This window comes from Pongo abelii, chromosome 13, assembly GCF_028885655.2.
Source record: "Pongo abelii isolate AG06213 chromosome 13, NHGRI_mPonAbe1-v2.0_pri, whole genome shotgun sequence".
Lineage (NCBI taxonomy): Eukaryota > Metazoa > Chordata > Mammalia > Primates > Hominidae > Pongo > Pongo abelii.
Genome location: NC_071998.2, coordinates 112,108,188 through 112,130,082, shown reverse-complemented (window position 1 = coordinate 112,130,082; position 21,895 = coordinate 112,108,188). Strand labels below are relative to the sequence as shown.

Below are 21,895 nucleotides of genomic sequence, written 5' to 3'. Positions count from 1 at the left end.
TTCTTCAACAAGTGTGCGAGCGGCCGTGTGCGCCATGCGCGCTGCCTGGCGTCTCCGTGTGCGCCGCGGTGTGGCCGCTCCTCGGCGGGGGGCCCGGATCCGGGCTAGTGGCCGCGGAGGATGCGCGCCCGCGGGGCGGGCGGGGGCTGGCGGCGCTGCGGCGCCCGGCGGCCGCGGGCTCCAATGGCGAGGCCGGCGCGGCCCCCGCTAATTACATAAGCGGGACGTCAATAATTCGCGGGAAAACGCGAAAAAGATGGCGCCCCGCGCCCGGGGGGCCCCTTCCTGAGCGCCCCGGCCCCTCCCTCCGCCGCCTCCCCCTCCACCCCGCGGCGCCCCCGCCCCGCCCCGCCCCCGCCGAGACCCCGACCCCGGCCCCACGGGCGGACACTCGGCCGGGCAGCCGCGGGCCGAGCGCAGCCGCCTTCGCCACCGATGCGCCTGGTGGCCAGACTCCAAGTGGGACCGGCGGACACGCAGCCTCGCGGTGAGTTCTGCGCTGTTGGGCGGACTCCCCGCCACGCTCTCCCCCTCCCGGCCCTCATCCCTCTCTTTTCGAAATCTCCCTGAACTTTGGCGGCCCGAACGCCTCCGGGGGGTGAGACTCCTGCGGAGCGGGGCGCTCGGGGGTGGGGACAGGGGGTGCAGGGTACCTGCGGGGCAGAAGGGCCCCACCCGGGTTCCCGAGCCCCGGGGGGCGTAGGTGACAGGTCGTTCTTCCTCGCCCTCGATCTTTAATTTTCCTATCGGGGTGGGGGAAGGACAGACGGGCGTTTGGCATTTCGCTCACGTCCGAAGTCAGGCTGCGGCAGGGTTGGGATGGGGGAGGCTTGGCGTCCGAGCGACTGAGGAGAGGCGCGCTGAACCCGAAGGGGGTGCTTCTGCAAGCTTTCACCCCCCGCCCCGAACACCCTTTTTAAAAAGCCAACGGCCGCTCTGGGAGAGGCCCCGGCGCATGAATCATCCTCGCTTCCTGCCCCCGCCCGGCCCCGCGCTCCCGGTGCCGAGGATTTGAACTGGACGCAGACGGGAACCCGCAAACACGCATTTCTTTGCAAATGGGTTTGAATCAGCCAATCACAGCCCGCGGGGGCCCGCTCCGCTCCGGGAGGACGGAGGCGGGGGCTGGGGGGGGCGCCACCCGGGGGCCCCCGGGGGCCCCCGCCCGGGCAGGGTAGAGGCGGGTGCGGCGACCCGGCCGGCTCCCAGAGGCGCAGCGGGGGAGGAAGTGTCAGTTTGTGAACCTGCAGCGGCCCCGGCCTGGCCCCTGGCCGGGCGGGCGGGGACCTCGCAGCGCCGGGCGAGCCAGGTGGCAGGGAGAGGACTGAGGTTCAGACCGCATCCCCTGCCCGGGAGCCTGTGCGCCCTGCGCTGGAGAAAAAGGAGATGGGAGTGGGGGTGGAGAGGGTCGTGGCCACGCCACCATCTGGGGAGCCGAGACCCCTGCAGTGCCTGGCTCGCCCCAGGGCCCCGCACGTACTTAGCTTCACACACTCCCTGGCACAATGCCGTATACATCATCCTGCCTAGTCTTGCAGTACACACACGCACCACACAGAAACAGGCACTGGACTCTCCCTGTGAACAGATAGTCATAACACCAGGTGCCCAGCGCCATGGCCACAAGGAGGAGACCCGAGTAGGCGCGCGGGGAAAGAGCGAGGCTGTGTGTGGCTGTAGTGGAGAGTGTGTGGAGGGACATGGAGCCAGGTGAGCCCAGCAAGGCAGGAGGGGGCGTTAGGGACGGCTTTGAGCACCAGTGAGGGCAGTGGGGAGCCCCAGAAGGTTTCTGGAAGAAAATTGGTGGCCCTGCAGAAGAGTCTGGTGGAGAGGCAGGAATACAGGAGTGGCCTGTTTAGCGTTGGGTGCTGGTAGTACCGTTCCCCACCCTAGGTGCCTAGTGGAGGTGAGCACAAGGCCCAGGAAACTGCTATTGGGTGAATGAATGAATGGCCCAAGCAAAAGATGAGGCCTGAACTGAGACCAGGGCTGGAGGATGGAAGCTAGAGCTGGAAAGCCAGAAATCATGGCACTTAAAATGGGCCGGCTGTGGCAACTCATGGCTTGGAGGAGTTTGAGATGCATGAAGGCAGTGCCACTGGCAGGGAGAGAGAAATCGAAGGGTGAAGTGCACGTTGAATAGGATGGTGAGAGAGGCGTGGAGAGGCTGGCATGGGGATGGATGACTTCACTACTTGGAGCAAATGTGTATCTGGGTGAAAGCATAAGTGGGTTTAAATGTCCCAGAATTGGTTTCCATTAAATCATCTCATAATTGAGAACAGAAGGGGAGATTACAAAAGACGGATGACCCAGTCTACACTAGCTACAAGCCACCCAGTTTTCCTTTCTAGGTGAGTTTTCTCTGGACAGATCTCAGGGTAGGGATGGTTGCAGGGGTTGGGGGTAAAAATAAAACCCAACTGCTTGCCTGGAGAAGATCCTCCATCCAGAGCACATGGACTGTGTTTGCTTAAGGAATAAAACTCCAGCCTCCTGCGACAGGGAGTGGTTCAGGCCTGCTGGGTAGGGGACTTCGTTCTGTGAGTTCAGAGATCCATTCTCTTTAAAAGGCAGTGCGGTATGGGCCATGGCTCTGCCTTTGGCCCATCAGCCTCTTCTCCTTGCCACACCTGTTTCCCTATCTGTAAGATGTGAATAATAATAATGTCTTCCTCATAGGATGGCCACGAGGAATCAGTGAGATAATAACCAAGTCTGGCTTATAGCACAGGGTACAGAAATGGTGGTTTCCTTCCTTCCCCTGATGGGCTTTCTGAAGCAGGGAAGCAAGAAGCAAAAACCCTGTTCTTTCTCTCCCAGTGTCAGGGGAAGCTGATGGAGAATCGAGCTCTGGATCCAGGGACTCGGGACTCCTATGGTGCCACCAGCCACCTCCCCAACAAGGGGGCCCTGGCAAAGGTCAAGAACAACTTCAAAGACTTGATGTCCAAACTGACGGAGGGCCAGTATGTGCTGTGCCGGTGGACAGACGGCCTGTACTACCTCGGGAAGATCAAGAGGGTAAACCCATCCTCTCCGGCCCCTGTTCTCAGACTCAGAATCTGTCTGCTCATGCTCCAGCCTGGCTGTCAGACCAGGGGTCAGGGGTCAGGGAGAATTCCCTTCTTGTCCCTCATGCCCAAAGCTGGTAGTGGGAGGGACCATGGTCTTGCAGGCACCATCCTTAGGGTCAACATCATCCAACCAGTTCTTTAGAAAAGTGCTCCGAGAGCCTACAGAACAAAAAAGTCAGGTTCGAGAGGAGCATCTGACTTGTGCTTCTGTCCTCGCATTCTGACCAAGTTGCCATCCGTCAGTCCCTGGCTGTATGACTCCAGTGACTGGGAGTACACCCTGTCCAGGAACTGCCATCCTCCTTCCCCTTCTAGCCCTGCTTTCTGGAGCATACGGGGACAAAAATGGGGGAGGAAGACTATGTTCCAGGTTGGCTTTTCCCCAGCCCTTTCTCACTTGCTCCTTCCTATCCGTGCCCCAGGTCAGCAGCTCTAAGCAAAGCTGCCTCGTGACTTTCGAAGATAATTCCAAATACTGGGTCCTATGGAAGGACATACAGCATGGTGAGTTTTCCTAACATTTCGGGTAGCCCCCAACCTCCCCAGGTCTTCTCTCCTCTGCTGCCTTCATTTCTTCCTTCTCTCCTTCCATCTCTTACTCCTGGCATCTGCCCTTGTCCACGAACCCCAAGCCCACCTGTGATGATGATCAAATCTGGTTGTATATTGACTTGGGAAGGTACTTAGGACATCAGTCATCCCCTTGAGAATTCATACCCCAGGAGGGAGGATGGGCAGGTAGGGAAGGTAGCTTAGGGCGGTGCTGGGAGGGCCAGGACTGGGCCTCAGGCCTGTATTTGCTTCCTGGCTGCACTACAGCTCCAGCTGCTCAAAGCTCTGCGTCAGTCTGGGCTAGAAAAGGGGGCATGCCCATATAATCAGAATTGTCAGCTCTAGATGCAAGCACAGTGTCCCTGATTTAACATATGAATAAAACTAGTGGAAGCAGCCCTCTCCACAGGGCAAGGAGTTGGGAGGAATGGGAGAAAAACCAATAAAGCAGAGGTGAGCCAGGCAGGGTGAAGATGGACATGCCTGGATGGAGCTAGACCAGCTTTCAGGGCTGAAAGGAATCTGGGTTGGGTACCATCCCTGCCCTCAGAAAGCTGACATCTCTCCCTTACAGAGATGGCAAGTCAGGGCCATCTTTGCCACCATTCTCGCTTCCCATACAGACAACAGACATCAGTAGCCATTGATAACACATGTTCTTTCAACTTGGAGTCCCAAGCAGCTACTACCTGTCAATCAGAGTTGGCATAAGAGGAGAAACCTGTTTCCCATTTATACTGTAACAGGAGAAGAGACATGGCCCCTAGCAGGGTAAGAAGCAGGTTTTAGGGTCAGGTAGACCTTGGACCAAGTTCCAGCTTTGCCACTTACTAACTCCATTTGCAGGAGCAAGTAATATGACCTGAGTTTTAGTTTCTTCATGTGAGAGGTGATAGTGAAAGTACTGGCTTCATAGGGTGGTTGGGAGGCCTAGGTAAGCTAATCCATGTAAAATGCTTAGCTCAGTACTGTTGGTTTTAGAGAAGCTGTTACTCAAGAATTTGTTACCAGCCAGGCGCAGTGGCTCATGCCTGTAATCCCAGCACTTTGGGAGGCCACGGTGGGTGAATCTCCTAAGGTCAGGAGTTTGAGACCAGCCTGACCAACACAGTAAAACCCTGTCTCTACTAAAAATACAGCTACCTGGGAGGCTGAGGCAGGAGGTTGCAGTGAGCTGAGATCACACCACTGCACTCCAGCCTGGGCAACAGAGCGAGACTCTGTCTCAAAAAAAAAAAAAAAAAAAAGAAGAAAAAAGAATTTGTTACAGTAAGAGATGATTCCAAGAAGCCTGCCAAGAAGAGGCCGCAGAACCCAGCCAGTTAGTAAAGCTTTCGAATTGCCCCCTTCTCCAAGAAATTGTGGCCAGTGCAGATCGATTCCTCTCCAACCCCTGAAATGTATTATATAAATATCCAAAGCAATGAGGATCTCCTCTCCTGGTTTACCCCCTTATTGAAAGCATAAGGAGCCAGATGAAGAAGACCATGCACCTTAGCTGACCTCCTGTGGAGGCCCACCACATACCAGGCTCCTTGGAGGTACCCACAGTGATCAGCTGAAGAATGGCTTGTCTCCTAGCCAGAACTGCCCCTTCCGGGCAGAATGGTGACCCTCTGGCATCTCCCGAGATGACAGCATAAGGCTGAGCACCACTGTAGTTATTGATCCATTGCTTCATTAAGCCAATGAGGACTTACTGAGATGCACTGTGGGCACCACCTTCCTGGGAGCATGTTCAAGAATAAGAGGCAACGTTCCTGCCTGGCCATATATTCAACAAACGTCTTGGAACACCTCTTACATGCCACACTCTGTGAGGTCCTGGGGATACAGAGATGAAGAGGTACCTTTTTTTTTTTTTTTGAGACAGAGTCTCGCTCTGTCACCCAGGCTGAAGTGCAGTGGCTTGATCTCGGCTGACAGCAACCTCCGCCTCCCAGGTTCAAGCGATTCTTCTGCCTTAGCCTCCTGAGTAGCTGGGACTACAGCCACGTGCCACCACGCCTGGCTAATTTTTGTATTTTTAGTAGAGAGGGGGTGTCACCATATTGGGCAGGCTGGTCTCAAACTCGTGACCTTGTGATCCGCCCGCCTCGGCCTCCCAAAGTGCTAGGATTACAGGCGTGAGCCACTGCGCCTGGCTGAAGAGATCCCATTTCTACTCTTACAAAATTTTCAGCGTGCTGGGGAAATAAGACAAACACGTATCAAAATGTGTTTAAAGTATACACACGAACTTTTCACACATAAAAACATATTTATTCTTCAACCAAAATAAAATGCAAAGAAAAAAAGAGATGGAGAGGGGACCTGTAGACTAAAAGCAATTTTAAAAACATCAGCCAGTCACCATGTATGGACTTTACTTGGGGACTTTGATTCAAAAGAACAGACTTAAAATTGTTAAGGCATTTGTACTTAAGAAACAATTGGAAATGAGAACATTAACTGAATTTGTTAATGATATTAAGCAATTATGTTAACTTTTAGGTGCAGTAGATGTGTTTTAATTATGTTTTTTGAAAAGAGAGTCTTGATCTTTCACAAATACATACTGAAATATTTGTGGAAAAACTATTGGGTATCTGGGACTCAGTTTAAAATAATTACAGGAAGGAGAAGTAGGTAGGAATATAGCAGAAACGAGATTGGCCATGAGTTCATAAGTGATGAGAAGATGGAGTTTCATTATAACTTCTAGGCCGGGCACAGTGGCCCATGCGTGTAATCCCAGAACTTTGAGAGGCCAAGGCAGGTGGATCACTTGAGGTCAGGAGTTCGAGACCATCCTGGCCAACATGGCAAAACCCGTCTCTACTAAAAATGTAAAAAGTAGCTGGGCATGGTGGCATGCACCTGCAATCTCAGCTACTCGGGAGGCTGAGGCAGGAGAATTGCTTGAACCAGGGAGGCGGAGGTTGCAGTGAGACAAGATCACGCCACTGCACTCCAGCCTGGGTGACAGAGCGAGACTCCATCTCAACAAAACAAACACATTATATTATCCCATAATAAAGTTTTAAAAAAATAACAACCATTTAACAAAACAAGTTAAATAAGGCGGGAGAGGCAGTATGATGTGGTCAAAAGAACAAAGGGTTTGATGTCAAACAGCCATGGGTTTAATCCCCCCCCCCGCCCCCCCCCCCCGCCTACTTACTAGCTAAGCAAGGGACTTAACCTCTCAGAGCCTCAATTTCCCCATCTTTAGAATGGTAATGATGATAGGCATCTCAGAGTGGTTGGGGAGATTCAGTGAGGTGGCGTGTGGGGCCCAGCGCTAGGCATAGCAGACAGTAGAGGCTGGGCATCTGGAGTGTGAGTATAAAACTTCCATTCCTGTGAGCTGGACCTGACCCTCGAGGGCCTCTCTTTCAGCCGGTGTTCCAGGAGAGGAGCCCAAGTGCAACATCTGCCTGGGGAAGACATCAGGGCCGCTGAATGAGATCCTCATCTGCGGGAAGTGTGGCCTGGGTGAGTGGAGCGAGCAGGGCCCTGAGAAGGCCCTGACCTATAGGTCCCAACGCACTGGCCCCTGACGGGTACTGCTGCAGCCTGTTGGAGCCTCAGCTGGCTTCCTGTTTCTCTTGGCACTGCAGGGTGAAAGGGGGCCAGTTGCTGTAAGTGAGGGCTTGGGAAGAGATCCTGGGGAAAGCTGGGAGGGTATGATGGTGTATGTAATTTGGGGCCCAGCTAGATGGAGAGGATTGGGTGGGAAAGATGGGGCTCAGGCACTGAAGTCAGACCTTCCTGTGCCCCCCCCCCCACAACTGGCCAATGCTGTCATTTAGTTCCCAGCCTGGACACTGACTTGGCCACCTTGGTGGGCATCAGCAGCCAGGCTCCCAGCAGCTGGCAGGCAGAGCTCCTAGGACTTCCCTCAGCCCTCCCAGCCCTGCCTCCTTTGGGCCAACTGGCCTTGGGCCATGGTGTCCTTGTGGGCGCTCACCGCCCCCTCCTCTGCCGTAGGTTACCACCAGCAGTGCCACATCCCCATAGCGGGCAGTGCTGACCAGCCCCTGCTCACACCTTGGTTCTGCCGACGCTGCATCTTCGCACTGGCTGTGCGGGTGAGCCTTCCATCCTCCCCAGTCCCTGCCTCTCCTGCCTCCTCCAGTGGGGCAGACCAGAGACTCCCATCACAGAGCCTGAGCTCCAAGCAGAAGGGCCACACCTGGGCTTTGGAGACAGATAGCGCCTCTGCCACTGTCCTTGGCCAGGATTTGTAGACTCCCTGAGCCTCAGTTTCCTCAACTGTAAAGTGGAGATGGGTTTGGTGTCAGGAATAACAGGACCAATAAATGATGCTTTACTATTAAAAAAGAAAATCCATGTAAATACATGTTGGTAATTGTTGCCTTTATTGCGCTTATTACTCTTAATTCTGTTATCAACGGAGTTCCTTCTGGGATAGAGGGGAAGGGTTTGGAATTAATGAGAAAAAGCTCCTTGCTTTTCTGACTATATTGGAATATCTGCGGGTCCCCCAAGCCCTGGCAGCACTTCCCTCAATAGACAGCCGTGTGCTGACTCGCGTGGTCCACCCGGACCTGGTGGTTGACTGGGGCCCTCGTCTCCCCCCAGAAAGGCGGCGCGCTGAAGAAGGGCGCCATCGCCAGGACGCTGCAGGCCGTGAAGATGGTGCTGTCCTACCAGCCCGAGGAGCTCGAGTGGGACTCGCCCCACCGCACCAACCAGCAGCAATGCTACTGCTACTGCGGCGGGCCCGGAGAGTAAGGCAGGGGGTCGGGGCCCCCCGGGCGGCGGGGCAGGTCTCCAAGAATCGCCAGCGGGGACCGCCCATAGGGAGCGAGCCTGGAGTGTCAGCCAAGGCGGGGACCTTGGGGGCGGGGACAGCGTGTTGGCCGTGGGGGCGGGGCCTCGAGGGGCGGGCCTGGAGTGTCAGCCGCGGGGGTGGGGCCTCGGGGGCGGGACTGGGGGGGGGTGTCAGCCGCTGCGGAGGCGGGTCCTCGAGGGGTGGGCCCGGAAGATTGGACCTGAGGGCGGGACCTCGGGAAGTGAATTCCGCAGGTTCGACCTGAGGGCGGGGCCTCGGGGGGCGGGCCCGGAAGGTTAGACCTTGGGACGAGGCCTCGGGAGGCGGGCCTAGCCGGTTGCGACCGCCCAAGCAGGGACCCAGGGAGGTGGGGCAGGTTGAGAAGCACCCTGTGGAGGGGCGGGGTGGGGAAGAGGGAATAGTAAGGCCTCGGGGACAGGACCTGAGGAGGCGAGGCCTCAAGGGGCGGTCCCCGAAGGGAAGGCCTCGGGGTGGGGCCCGAGGGGGCGGGACTTCAAGGGGAGGACCGAAGGCCGGCTCCGCGTGGCATCTAGCACTGTGGAGCAGGGCTGGAGGGCAGAGGTGTTTCCTTGGAGCTCTGTAGGAAACGAGGAAGTATTGAAGAGTGGTTAAGAGCCTGGGCCGGACACAGTGCGAATCCTCCCAGGACGTCCACGTCCTGGCTCTGCTCCTTACCAACTGTGCAACTCCTTAGTCTCAGCTCTCTGAATAGTTTCCCCATCATGTGGTGATTATGAGCAGAGCGTGAATTACATAATTCACATAGAGGTTTCACATAGTGCCTGGCACTTGGTAAACACTTAAAAAAATGTGAGCTGTTACTGGTGGTAGTGGTGGTACTAATGCGTGAAAGTCAAGATAACCTTTTCACCGTTAGAGTCAGTGGAACCGGCTGCTGGTGAGATATTAAGATCCTTTCCCCGCCTGGCGCGGTGGCACACGCCTGTAGTCCCAGCTTCTTAGGAGGCTGAGGTGGGAGGATCACTTGAGCCTGGGAGATGGAGGCTGCAGTGAGCTGTGATCATGCCACTGTACTCCAGCCTGGGCGACAAAGCAGGACGACCTTGTCTCCAAAAATAGAAAAGATTCTTTTCCCTGGAGATGTGCAATCAGGCAGGGATAGGGGGCCGGGGGGCGGGGCATGCTATGTCGGGGCCACTGTGGAGGGAATTGTTGTCCTGGCTCTGCGGCAAGAGTCTTTGATTCTTCCTTGCCGACCTGGGCTTCTATGTAGCCATGGCAGTTGAGCTTGCTCCTTTGGGCTGAGTGAAGTAGCATTGTGGAAGGAACCACAGATGTAAGAGGTAGGGTCTCTGCCCTCAGGAAGTTCAGCCGTCAGGACCCCCTGAAGTCCTGAATCTCAGCCCCAAGCTCCAGCTGGGTAACTTGGGCAAAGCTTGAGCTACTTCATCTCTCAAATGGGCTTAACCTTAACTTCAGGCCCATGAGCTTCCCCAGGTATTGCCAGATGGAGAAATGCTTATGGAAACCTTTCCTGCATTAATGCAGTGGTTATCAGCGCCTATGGGCAGAGTTGCACAGGATGCTTGTTAAAAATGCATCCCAGAGGCTTCCCCAAAGATTGAATAGGTCTGCAGTGGACCAAGGAATCTGCATTTTAACCTGGAGCTCACCTGACAAGGTGTCAATGAAGCATTGAGCATTTTGCTCTTCATATTCCATGAATAGTTGTTGGATGACCATGATAGGGCAGATAGTTGCAGGTGAGCAAAGCCAGATGTAGTCTTGCCCCCGTGCAGCTTACAGAAACCATTATTCTCCTGTGAAGTCTCCAAGGCAAACATTTCCCTGTCAGCAGTGTTTGGGAAGCAGCAAGTCCAGAAATGGTGGCTTCATTGTGGCATGGCAAGGAGAGCACAGCCTCTGAAGTTAGGGAAACCAGAATTTGAATCACCATCCTCCACTTGCCTGTGAGCTAGAGCAAGCCATTTCACCTGTGACTCATCTATAATATGGGGACAGTGTCCCATCTTTTACCAGGTGGTGAGGTGAAATGAGAGTATATGTCCAACTCCCAGGTTCTCCCTTGGCACAGCCTAAGTGCTCAGTAACTGAATTCTCTTCTCTTTCTGCCAGTGGAGGGCAAATTTAAGTTGGGAAAGGTTGCCGAAGCTCATGCCTGACTGGGGGTGTGGTCCTGGCTGACTTTGGCTCCTCTGTCTCTCCAGATGGTACCTGCGGATGCTGCAATGTTACCGGTGCAGGCAGTGGTTCCACGAGGCCTGCACCCAGTGCCTCAATGAGCCCATGATGTTTGGAGACCGGTAGGTGCTAATTTGGTCCAACTGGGTCTTGGGCGTGGTGGGGAGAGGGCAGGGATGGCAGCAACAACTCCTGCAGGTTGACTGCCAGGCTCCAGACAAGAGGGGGTCTGTGACAATGTATGCCTATCTGTTTACTGGAGGCAGCTCAAGGTAGGGGATCCCCTAGCTATGTAGGGCAGGAGGCAATAAAGAAGTATGCTGGGCTACATCCCTAGTTGCCATTGATTTGTAGAGTACCTGAAATAAATGCCTGCCTTCCCTATGCCCCAGTCTCTTAAGTGTCTGGGGAAGAAGGGGTGACACAGTCTTTGCGCCAGCCCTGCCCAGGGTTGTTGCGGGAGTCACTGGGGAAATGGACAGCTTAATGTGGCTTCTAACCGATGGAGCTAAGCTAATGGAGTCATTATGGATGTCAAACCTGATGTTATGCATCTTTTGGTTGGTGTCTCATGTCATTTGTGATTGCGTGTGTGTCTGTCTCAGAGGGGAAGAGGGTGACCATGGCAGCCCAGCCTAGCTCAGCTCACTCTCTGTGAACTCAGCCACGCTTCAGGGCAAGATTTGGGAAGGGGATTGAGGGCAGGGGTTAGAAGGAATATGAGGTATCTCTTAGTGCCTGTCCTGCCCTGTCCTTGACCCCCAGTGGCCAGCAGCCCTAGGAGTGAGAAGATTATGGGAAGGTAGGTGGGGAGTGAGGAGATCAAGGGGCTGGACTGGGGTGGGGGTGTCAGAGCCCCTCCCACCATAGGCCCCCCTCTCTACCCACCCATAGGTTTTACCTGTTCTTCTGCTCCGTGTGTAACCAGGGCCCAGAGTACATCGAGAGGCTGCCCCTGCGATGGTGAGAGGGTGGGGCTTAGTCCAAACCCACCGCTGCTCCTCCCAGCTTCTCCCCTCCCTCCTCCCTCCTGGAACAATTCCATTTCCAGCTACTGGGTCCCAGCCCTGCCCCGTCTCTCAGCCTGGACCCAGAAAGCTGTGACCCTGGCTGAGCAGGCTGCCACCTCACCTGGTCCCACCTCCTTGCCCCCTTGCCCAGGGTGGATGTGGTTCACCTGGCCCTCTATAATCTGGGGGTACAGAGCAAGAAGAAGTACTTTGACTTTGAGGAGATTCTGGCCTTTGTCAACCACCACTGGGAGCTCCTGCAGCTTGGCAAGGTATGTGGGGTTGTGGGATGTCAGTGGCAGGAGGCAGAGAGGTTTGCCCAGGGCCACACAGTGCAGCACTAAGATGGAGGTCTCTGAACTCTCACACTTGAGTTGCTGCATCCCTGAGTCCAGGCCTCTGAGCCTGTGTCCTTTAAGGGCCTTCCTAATCCCAGATTTTGGCAGTGGGCAGGCTGGGGCCTCCCCAGCTCAGTGGAGGGGAGCTGAGGCCCTAGATCGGGTCTGGCTGGAACACAGCTCTCTGCTGAGTGTTTGACCCACTCCAGATTTCCTGGCTAGGATGCAACATGGAGTGGGTCTGCCCACTGCTGATCCTATGCTGAATAGTGGGTCACCAGGGGCCTTGGAAGCCTCAGATCCACGGAGTGAAATTACAAACGGAGACTTTCAGAATGTCAGAGTTGGAGAGTGACTTGCCTGTGGTCAGCAGAGCTTTGAGGCTGAGCCAGAGCTGGAGCCAGGGCCTCCCTAATCACTTCCACAGGGGTGCTGTGTCTTCTTTTCCCTAATGACATACTTAGAATCCTCTCCACCACATACAGAGTGAGGCATCTTCTCTATGGACTGCCCCAAATCTTTCTTTGATGAAAAGGAATTTAAAAAGAATAACCTTTATGCTTTGCAAAATATTTTATGTAATAACATCTTCATTTACAGTGTTTGATAATTTTTTTAAAAAAATAGATATTATAAAACCTTAAAAGATACGTAGAGTTGTTTTTTAGTAACTTTTTTCTGATTTTTTTTAATTGTACATATTCCTGGTGGAAAATCTTTAAAGTACCAAAAAGTATAAGGAAGTATACTTTTTAAAAAATCCACATCACACCACCCAGAAATCACTAGAACTAATGCATAGGTACATTTCCTTTCCGACTCTCTTCTATGAATATCTTTTTCTGTTTTATGGTTTAAATGGTACAGTATATACACTTTTAAATAATCTTTTTTTTAGTATACATTATACTTTTCCATATTATTAGAATCTTCATAAAATTTTGTTTGTTTGTTTGTTTGAGACGGAGTCTCGCTCTGTCGCCCAGGCTGGAGTGTAGTGGCGCGGTCTCAGCTCACTGCAACCTCCTCCCCCTGGGTTCAAGTGATTCTCCTGCCTCAGCCTCCCGAGTAGCTGGGATTATAGGCGCCCGCCAAATTTAATGGCTGCATTGGTTTCTACCGTAGTTTACTTGTTTCCTTCCTGTTGGGCAGTTTCTTTCCCATTCGTCCACCATTAGAAACAATGCCACTTTTTTTTTTTTTTTTGTATGTAAAGTGTTGTTCCTATTTCGTGTTATATCTGCAGATAGATAGATTCCATGATAGATTCCATGGAGTAGCATTACTGGGTCAGGGGTATGGACTTTTTAAAGCTCTCAATACAGTTAGGTCAGGAAGTATTCTCTCCATTTACAGATGGGAATGAACTTGGAGAGGTGAAAAGGCTTATCTGAGATCCTGGAGTGAGTCAGTGGTCCTCACCTGAAGGACTCAGAAGCATCAGGAGATGGAAGGGAGGGAGTAGGGGCTTGGGCCTCCCCACGCGCCATATGCCTGGGTCTGATGTCCTGCTGGCCTGCTCTCCCACAGCTCACCAGCACCCCAGTGACAGATCGAGGACCACATCTCCTCAACGCTCTGAACAGTTACAAAAGCCGGTGCGTGCAGGGAGGGGAGGGAGTGTGGTGGGGCCCTCTACAGGTGAGATTTCTTCCTACCTCATAGCCTTTGCTCAGGCTGTGCTCCCTGCCTCTCGGATGCTCCCCTTCTCTCTGAATCATTTCCATTCTCCAAGATCCAGGGGGTACCCCACCTCTTTTGCACAGCCACTCCAACTACCCCAGCAGCCTGCCACATTTTGCTACTGGGCTCAGCTCTGTAGGGAGGCTGCACCCCTGCTCTCTGAGGGCTCTTCCTACTCTAGACATCTAGGCCCTGGGGGCCAGGCACTGAGGGATGGGTGCATCATCTCAGGTGGGCTACATCCTCGGGTGGAAGACACTCCTCAGCCCCTGTCTTCCCATCCAGGGTTCTCAGCACACACAGCTGGCCATGTCCCTCACCACACCACAGAGGCATGCCCAGGCTCCTGAACCTAGCTCTCAAGGCCTTTTAAGACCAGGCTGTTCCCGTGTCCTCTGCCACTGTCCCTTTGCTTTCTGTATTCTGGGTGCCAGCCATCCTGAGCCCTTGGTTTCCTACCTGGCGCTTTTACTCATGCTCTGCCCTTTGTCTAGGATGCGCCTCAGTCTTTTTTACTCATTTGTTCCGTCAACAAGTATTCATTGAGTTGCTGTTCTATGTCGGGCCTGTCTGGGTGCTGAGGTCATGGTGGGGAATAAAACAAGGTCCTCATCCCTGAAACTCTTCCAGACACCTCTGGGTAGAATTACCCACTCTGTCTTCCACATTCTTATGGTTTAGGGCCCAGACAAAGCACTGCTCTTCAGTACAAGAGGCCCCCTGCCCTCCCAATGGACAGTCTCCATTGGGAGGGCAGGTGGCCTCTTGTACTAAAGAGGGTAGGGCTGCGTCTGAGTCACTTTTGCAGCCTCAGGGGAGCCCAGCCAGTGTTGCTTTCAGTCTCCTGGGGAAACCAGAGAACAGAATGAAGTAGATTCCAGTATCTTGACCATAGGAGTTCCACTGTGAGCTGGAGGAGGGCTTCCTGCAGGAGGTGGCCTTGGGGCTGGTTGAGGCAAACAAAAGGCAGAAGAGCAGCAAGAACCACACTCGTGCAGGAGGAAGCACAGGGAGGAGGCACCAGCTGTGTTCTCAGCTGCTACCTGGAACCCCGCATCCCATGGGCTTTGAGGAAATCAGCATCTGCAGAGGCCATCCAGATTTTAGCTCTGGGTCCAAGGAGGCAGAGAGGCTTGTGTCATGCTTGACCCCACTCCCCAGGAGGATGGACTGACAGACTCCAGAGCTTCCTCCTCCCACTGCCCACCCCCCAGGTTCCTCTGCGGCAAGGAGATCAAGAAGAAGAAGTGCATCTTCCGCCTGCGCATCCGCGTCCCACCCAACCCGCCAGGGAAGCTGCTGCCTGACAAGGGACTGCTGCCAAATGAGAACAGCACCTCCTCTGAGCTGCGTAAGAGAGGAAAGAGCAAGCCTGGGTCAGTGCTCGGGGACCCAGGGGCCAGGGCTGCCGCCAAACTTGGTTTCTCTGCTTCCAAGCAAGCAAGGAGGACCTGCACCCAGCCAGTCCCAGCTGTAGGACCCTGAGAGGGCTAGGTAGTGGCTGAGTGGGATTCCAGATCCCAGATCCCCAACTCCTTTCACCACCACAGCCCCCTCGTTGCCTCGCAGGGAGGAAAAACCAGATCTGAGGACCCAGCCTTGCTGGATTAGGACTTGGGCAAGGAGGTGAAGGGGAAGGCAGGGTGTGTGAGGGGTCCCTCGCTCTCCTGGCTCAGCTGAGCCCCCTCATCCTGGCACTGGGGGGCAGGGCATCTGGATGCATGTGCCTGGGGAGGCACCTTTTCTTTTTCTGCCTACTATACCCTCTCCACACCCTCCCACCCCTAGTGCCCCCAAGGACTGTCCCTCCTCCCCAGGCCTCCCTGTGAAGGTGCAGCTGTGTTCAGAGCCTGTCTCCCCAACTGCTGTGACCCCCGCCCCTGCGGCGCCTCCCTCTGGGCCACCCTAGGGCCCTCAGGCTCTGACGGGGCCACCTTCTCCCTCTTCTGTCTCCACAGTTTGTTGCCTCACGAATTCCAGCAGCAGAAAAGGCGAGTTTATAGAAGAAAAAGATCAAAGTTTTTGCTGGAAGATGCTATTCCCAGTGTTAGTTCCTTGTTTTCTTACTCTCCATTTTCATACACAGGGTCAGCACATATTAGGGCTTCCTGTGCCGAAAACTAAGTCCCCCAGGCCCAGAGGACTCTCTCATGTCCCTTAAAGAAGCCAGTCACTATGACAGCTAAGCCAGGCACTCTAAGACCCCTGCTTTATCTCCCCTCAAGTTCTCCCAGGAATCCAAAGTTGGGGGGCAAAGGCAGATAATATTCTTGTCCCCACTGTCCAGGAAGGGACACTGAGGGAAGGGTGGGGCACTGACTTTCCTGAGGCCACACATCAAAGTGGCAGAGCCCAGCTTGGAACCAGGGTTCCAGAACACTTTCTTTCCTCCTTCAGTAACCCCACCACCTCCCTGAAGCCCTCCCTGTGGGCAGTAATGTTAGCAATGCCTCATGTCCCAGCACTTTGCGGTTTAGAAGCATTATTTAATTTTACTGCAGTTCCTGACATCTCTTAAGAGTGAAGCAAGGCAGGGGTTATTGTCCCCATTTTGTAGTCGAAGTAACTGAGGTCCAGAGAGGTGAAGGTCATACAGTCAGCTAGAGACAAAGGCAGGGCTAGAACTGGGATGACTTGGCTCCCTGGTCAGGACTTGGAATAAAGGTGATGGTCTTACCCTAGGAAGGGCCCAGCCCTCAGCAGCCCTGGATGGATAGGAGGCAGCCTGTGTGGGAGGTGGATTTGATACTCGCTGTCTGACCCTTCCTCTCTCCTTCCTGTGTCTACAGAGTGACTTCACCTCAGCCTGGAGCACCAACCACCACCTGGCTAGCATATTTGACTTCACGCTGGATGAAATTCAAAGTTTAAAAAGGTATCAGTGAGGGACCTAGCGGAGAGGGCTGCTCTGGAGACAGGGAGGGAACCAAGCAGAAAGCCAAGCCCTCAGTTAAAGGGATCCCTGCTGTGCGGGTCTGTCTGAAGGGGCTTTTTGCAGTAGAGCTTTCAGCATAACATCCCTGTTCCAAGAGCACCACAGCCCTCCCCACTTCTCCAGCCCTCCCCTCTTCTCCAGCCCTCTCCACCTCGCCCCATGGTTATCCACACTTACCATGCTGTTTGATGCCTGCTCAATCTTTGCTTATATTGCTCCCTCTGCCTGAAATACCCTTTGCCCTGCCCTAGCCCATCTGAAAACTCAGGACCCTGCTTCTTCCAGGAAGGCTTTACTAACCCTCCCCAGGCTGCGCTGGACACCCTCCTTTGTAGTTCCACAGCACCCCATGCTTAAGTATGTCCAAGGGAGGAACTGCATCTTCCATCATTTTATTTTCCAAATTATTGAAGGTCATTTAGTATTTTCCTGAGGACACAGAGGAGGGCTTTAGAGTCAGACCTGAACTCCAGACCCTGCTTATCAGTACTAGCTATGTAGTTTTACCTAAATCCCTTAACCTCTCTGAACCTCCTCAGCTATTTTCCTCAAACAAGATAATGCAAATGAAAGCACTTTTGACCTGTGAAGTGTTGCACAGGTGCCTCGGATCATGCTGGAGTTATTGACACCAGTGCTTACGTCACCGCCAGGGGAGGGTGCTCTGGGAGGTTTTTTTGACTTCTTGGACTTTGAAGGTGTGGTGGTGGGAAGCTCAGCTGTGGGAAGACAGGCCTCCACTGGGATGAAGGATGCATGTTAGGGGACCCTGCGGGCCAGGTTGGCAGGACCTTGCTGGGCCGGGCCACCGGCAGGCTCACCGTCTTGCCCCTCTCAGTGCCAGCTCAGGCCAGACCTTCTTCTCAGATGTCGACTCCACCGACGCTGCCAGCACCTCTGGGTCTGCCTCCACCAGCCTCTCCTATGACTCCAGGTGAGCTTCCTGGAGGTCTGGCCTTCACATTTTGCAAGGACCATCATTCCTCTCAGCCCCTCCACCTCCCACTTCTGTAATGTGTGGCTCATTCTATGTGTCTCAGTCTCTGGCGGGGAGTACCTGGCCTTCTGCAATTGTGAGTCTGGCTCTCGGACCCTCTGGTTCTGAGTCACGGGGCTTTAGATGGGACCTAAGTATAGGCATTCAGGCTCCCGTGGTTCCATCCCTTTGGAATGCTTCACCTGCTGCAGAAGGTTGTACACACCTCTCACTGGACGATTCCAGTTCTGGGGTTGTTGGACCAGAGTTTCTTTCACTTTTGGCCTCCGCATGCCATGAGCTTGCGTGTCTCTGCCTCTTGGACTACAGGGTTCCCTGACCTTGATTCTTGGCTGTCTGAATATGGTGCCTGTCTTCCAGGGTCTCTAAGGGAAAGAGCCATTTATTTAGAAGCCTGACGGAAGATGGCATCCTGCAGGGTGGAAGATTTAGGAATGGGAACAGAAATCCCTGGGGGCCTATCTCCAGTACAGCTGGTCTGGCAACAGCTGGTCCTCAGCAGTATGGAGAGTGGTTGAGCACAGGGCTTTCCTCTGCACTCAAGCTGCACTGTATTTTTAGATACTTGAGGCCCTTGCAAAAGTAGAATTAAAAGTATAATGCCTGGCCAGACACGGTGGCTCACGCCTGTCGTCCTAGCACTTTGGGAGGCCAAGGTGGGCAGATTACCTGAGGTCAGTAGTTAAAGAGCATCCTGACCAACATGGTGAAACCCCGTCTCTACTAAAAATACAAAAAAATTTAGCCGGGTGACAGAGTAGGACTCTATCTCAAAAAAAAAAAAAAAGTACAATGGTATAATGCCTGTAGAGGTCTGTCTTGGAGTCTGTGTCTCTTGACATCTATCTAGGTGTCCTCTGCTGTTGCCTCTGTATGTTTCTTTCTTCCTGTGGGTTGGTTGGTTGGTTGGAGACAGTCTCACTCTGTTGCCCAGACTAGAGTGCAGTGGCATGATCTCAGCTCACTGCAACCTCTGCCTGTCAGGCTCAAGTGATTCTCATGCCTCAGCCTCCAGAGTAGCTGGGACTACAGGCGTGCACCACCACTTCAGGTGCACTTCACGAGCACTTCAGGTCTTGGTTTCTGTCTCTAAGCATCTGAATCTGTGCCTTGTCCTGTGTGTCCATTTCTCTAACACGTGTTTGTGTGTGTGTGTGTGTGTGTGTGATGTCAGTCTCTCCATCCAGGCTCTAGGGTACAGGGTCCTTCAGTCCCTAACCCCCAGCCCTGTGTGACCTATCTGGTTCCACGATAGGTCAGACGGTGAGAGGCAAGGCGGCATAAGCAGGGCCTCTGCACTGCATGGCCTCAGGAGGCTCAGAGAATGGTGCTCTTGTGCTTTTGCAGTGCTGGGATCCTAGCTCTAAGAGCATATGCTTTAGAGTTGGACGTTCTTACGTTTGAATCCTGGCTCTGCCACTCCCTACCTGGTTTCTCCTCTGGACCCTCAGTTTCCCTCCTCGCAGGGCTCTTGTGAGGATCCGGTGAGATAATCTATGCCTTGAGACATAGATTGTCTCGGGGACTACATAACAGGCACCTTTGAGAGAGCATGGGAGAAGATGGATAAGAGGATGCTGCTCAGCACTTTTCTTTTCCACTTTCCTGGTACTGAGGGGAGGACTCAGGGAGAGGAATTTACCGTGATTGTTCTATCTCATTCTCATTATCTTCCTCTCCCACTCCTGATACAGATGGACAGTGGGCAGCCGAAAGAGGAAGCTGGCAGCCAAGGCATACATGCCCCTGCGGGCAAAGCGGTGGGCAGCTGAGCTGGATGGACGCTGCCCCTCGGACAGCAGTGCAGAGGGGGCTTCGGTCCCCGAGCGGCCAGACGAAGGCATTGACAGCCACACATTTGAGAGCATCAGTGAAGATGACTCATCCCTGTCCCACCTCAAGTCATCTATCACCAACTACTTTGGTGCAGCTGGGCGGTTGGCCTGTGGGGAGAAGTACCAGGTGTTGGCTCGGAGGGTCACACCTGAGGGCAAGGTTCAGTACCTGGTGGAATGGGAAGGGACCACCCCTTACTGACTAGCCCCGGGGGGTGCCAGGGGTCCTGAAAACCAAAGGAGGAGCAGCAGAAGCCATAGGCTCCCCAGCTTTCTCCAGGCTGGAGTGGGAGAAGGAAGCAGGACAGAGCTGCAAGTGCCTGGCAGAACGCCTTGCCTGCCTGCCTGCCTGCCAGGCCAAGGCCTGCGTCTCTCTGCTGTACCAGCTCTGTTCCAGGACCTCCTCAGGCTCGTTACCCCTGTGCCTGTGTCTCTACACACTCCACACCCCCTCAAACTCTGTTTATCTGTTCCTCTGACCTTGTGTCCCCTGCTCTGGGACCCTTCCTCCTGAGGCCCAGGTCTTTGTCCCCCTTGTGTGCCTTGACCTCTCTCGCCCCTTTTTCGGTGTGTTCACACATCCTGTGTGTGCACAGCTGTCCCTCCACTGGATCCCATTCACACCTGACCCGTGGGGCAGCCAGTCCTCCCAGGGACTACATAACAGGCACCTTTGAGAGAGCATAGGAGAAGGTGGATAAGAGGATGCTGCTCAGTGCTTTTCTCTTCCACTTTCCTGCCACTCCCCACTGCCCTCAGAGAGAGGTGGTGGGGTGGGAGAAAGCCCCTGTGAAAGCCTGCGAGGATCTGAAGAGTGAAGGGCTGGGTCTGCCTCAGAAGGCACCAGCACCAGGGCCCAGGTATTAAGGCTGAGAGTGAAGGCTGCCAGTGTCAGCTTTGGAGGTCCCAGAAGTCTTCTGTTCCCTGGCCACACCCCCTCAGTCACCATAGAGCTGGGCCTGGCCTTGCTGGAATGGAGGCATCCTTCCAAACCTGGGGGACGGGGGTGGGGGGTGGTAGTGGTGGGAGGGAAACCATGTCGTGCTAAACCTGACTGTTTCTGGTGCCTCCCACTCCCAGACCCACCAGACACCACACAGCAGACAATACACACCCACTCCCACAAGCTTCCATGCACATGTGTTGTACTTTCAGCTCTAGGCACACAGACAACCCCACACGGCCACACCACCACATGCCCAAGTGTACACACACACACAGCCACACAGTCCCTCTGGGCCTGCTGGCTCCTCCTTTGGCTTTCCCTTGGCCCATTTCCAGGGCCCAGGTGCTGCAACTAAATGTGAAAGCTCAGCGCCCGCTCCTTTCAGCCCATCAACCAGCTTTGGTCCCATAGGGAAGCACAGGGGACTCACCCTCTTTCATATCCCTTGCCCTACCCTGAAATGGACAATCACTTTTTGGGCTAGGTTGAAATTTTTAAAGGGCCTGCATCATTCAGTTCCCTCAAAGGGAAGCCCTTGCCAGTGGGGGTTTGAAAGAGAATTTTTGGAACCAACATTCAAATTCTGCCTCATCTGGAGGGAAACCAAAATTGGGAGGGGGAAGAGGACCCCTCATGTTTTGCTGCTTCCAGAGATATTAGAAACTGACTCACTTGGTTGGAAAATGGACAAAAGTGCCTTGACGTGGAGGGTGGGCACCAGATGGGGACCGGCCTTGCCAACTGCTGCCGTGGCCTCCAGCTTGGCTGGTTTTGCAGGCCGCCAGCAGGAAGGCGAAGGTGGTAGTATAGCAAGAGGCACTGGCAGGGCAGCAGGCCTGCAGGAGCTGTTTGTTTTGCCATTGCTAGGCCTGACCCCTCTCTACCTGTGAGCGTTCAGGGGGTCCCTGAGATAGTTTAGATGCCCCCCCCCATCTTAGACCTCAGCTCCCACAGTGCCTTTTAAGGGGGACCTCACCACCTGTGCACAGCCCACCCACTTTCCTCTGCTTCCCTGGCACAGCCCAGGCATAGACGAGCTGGCGTTGGACCCAGTTCTTCCCCCTTCTCAGCCCCACAGCTGCTGCCACAGGGGCCAACTGGGGCCAGGTGGAAGGGGAGCTGAGAAGCCAACACCTAGCCCAGGGGTGCTGTGGGAACTGGGATCCAATTTGTAGCTTCCTGCCTGGCTTCAGAGAGCCCAGCAACCTTCTAGGCCTGCTTTCCAGACTTCTGAGATAGCCTGGGATGAGCAATCCTGTTACAGTACATCTGGACCTTCCCTACCTGGGCTCTGGGGAGGCTCTGGGCTTGGAGAGGGAAAAGGAGGGAGGGGGTGTCTGCACCACCTGGGAAGATAGCACAAGGCCTAACGAGGTCACCCTGACTCCCCACCCCAGCATTTCATTCATACCAGATAATAGCTGCATTACTGCCAACTGACCTTATAACCCTCTGCACCTTCAAAAAGATTCATGGTTTTTAATTGCTGCTTCTAATAACATTTTTTAAAGTTATCATTAATGTGTCTGATTTATGATTTAAAAGCTCCCTTTGAACA

At 54.1% G+C, this 21,895-nt stretch overlaps 1 protein-coding gene across 7 annotated transcripts; it reads left to right on the top strand.

Moving 5' to 3' along the window:
* The first annotated feature begins 221 nt into the window (after window positions 1–221).
* PHF19 (PHD finger protein 19) lies at window positions 222–21,854 on the top strand. Of its 7 annotated transcripts, none has more exons than XM_054520545.2 (15): window positions 234–487; window positions 2,824–3,024; window positions 3,500–3,581; window positions 7,011–7,106; window positions 7,602–7,702; window positions 8,217–8,365; window positions 10,620–10,715; window positions 11,488–11,556; window positions 11,755–11,875; window positions 13,472–13,539; window positions 14,839–15,000; window positions 15,583–15,670; window positions 16,414–16,499; window positions 17,398–17,493; window positions 19,251–21,854. In XM_054520545.2, exons 2-15 carry the CDS (start codon window positions 2,839–2,841, stop codon window positions 19,591–19,593), a joined length of 1,743 nt encoding a protein of 580 aa, XP_054376520.1. In that variant the 5' UTR covers window positions 234–487; window positions 2,824–2,838; the 3' UTR covers window positions 19,594–21,854. The 7 variants fall into 7 exon arrangements, with proteins under 7 accessions (XP_063570475.1, XP_054376520.1, XP_054376522.1 ...); XM_054520547.2 differs by lacking the exon at window positions 234–487 and adding an exon at window positions 1,266–1,710; XM_063714404.1 differs by lacking the exon at window positions 234–487 and adding an exon at window positions 1,727–2,354.
* The last annotated feature ends 41 nt before the right edge of the window (window positions 21,855–21,895 follow it).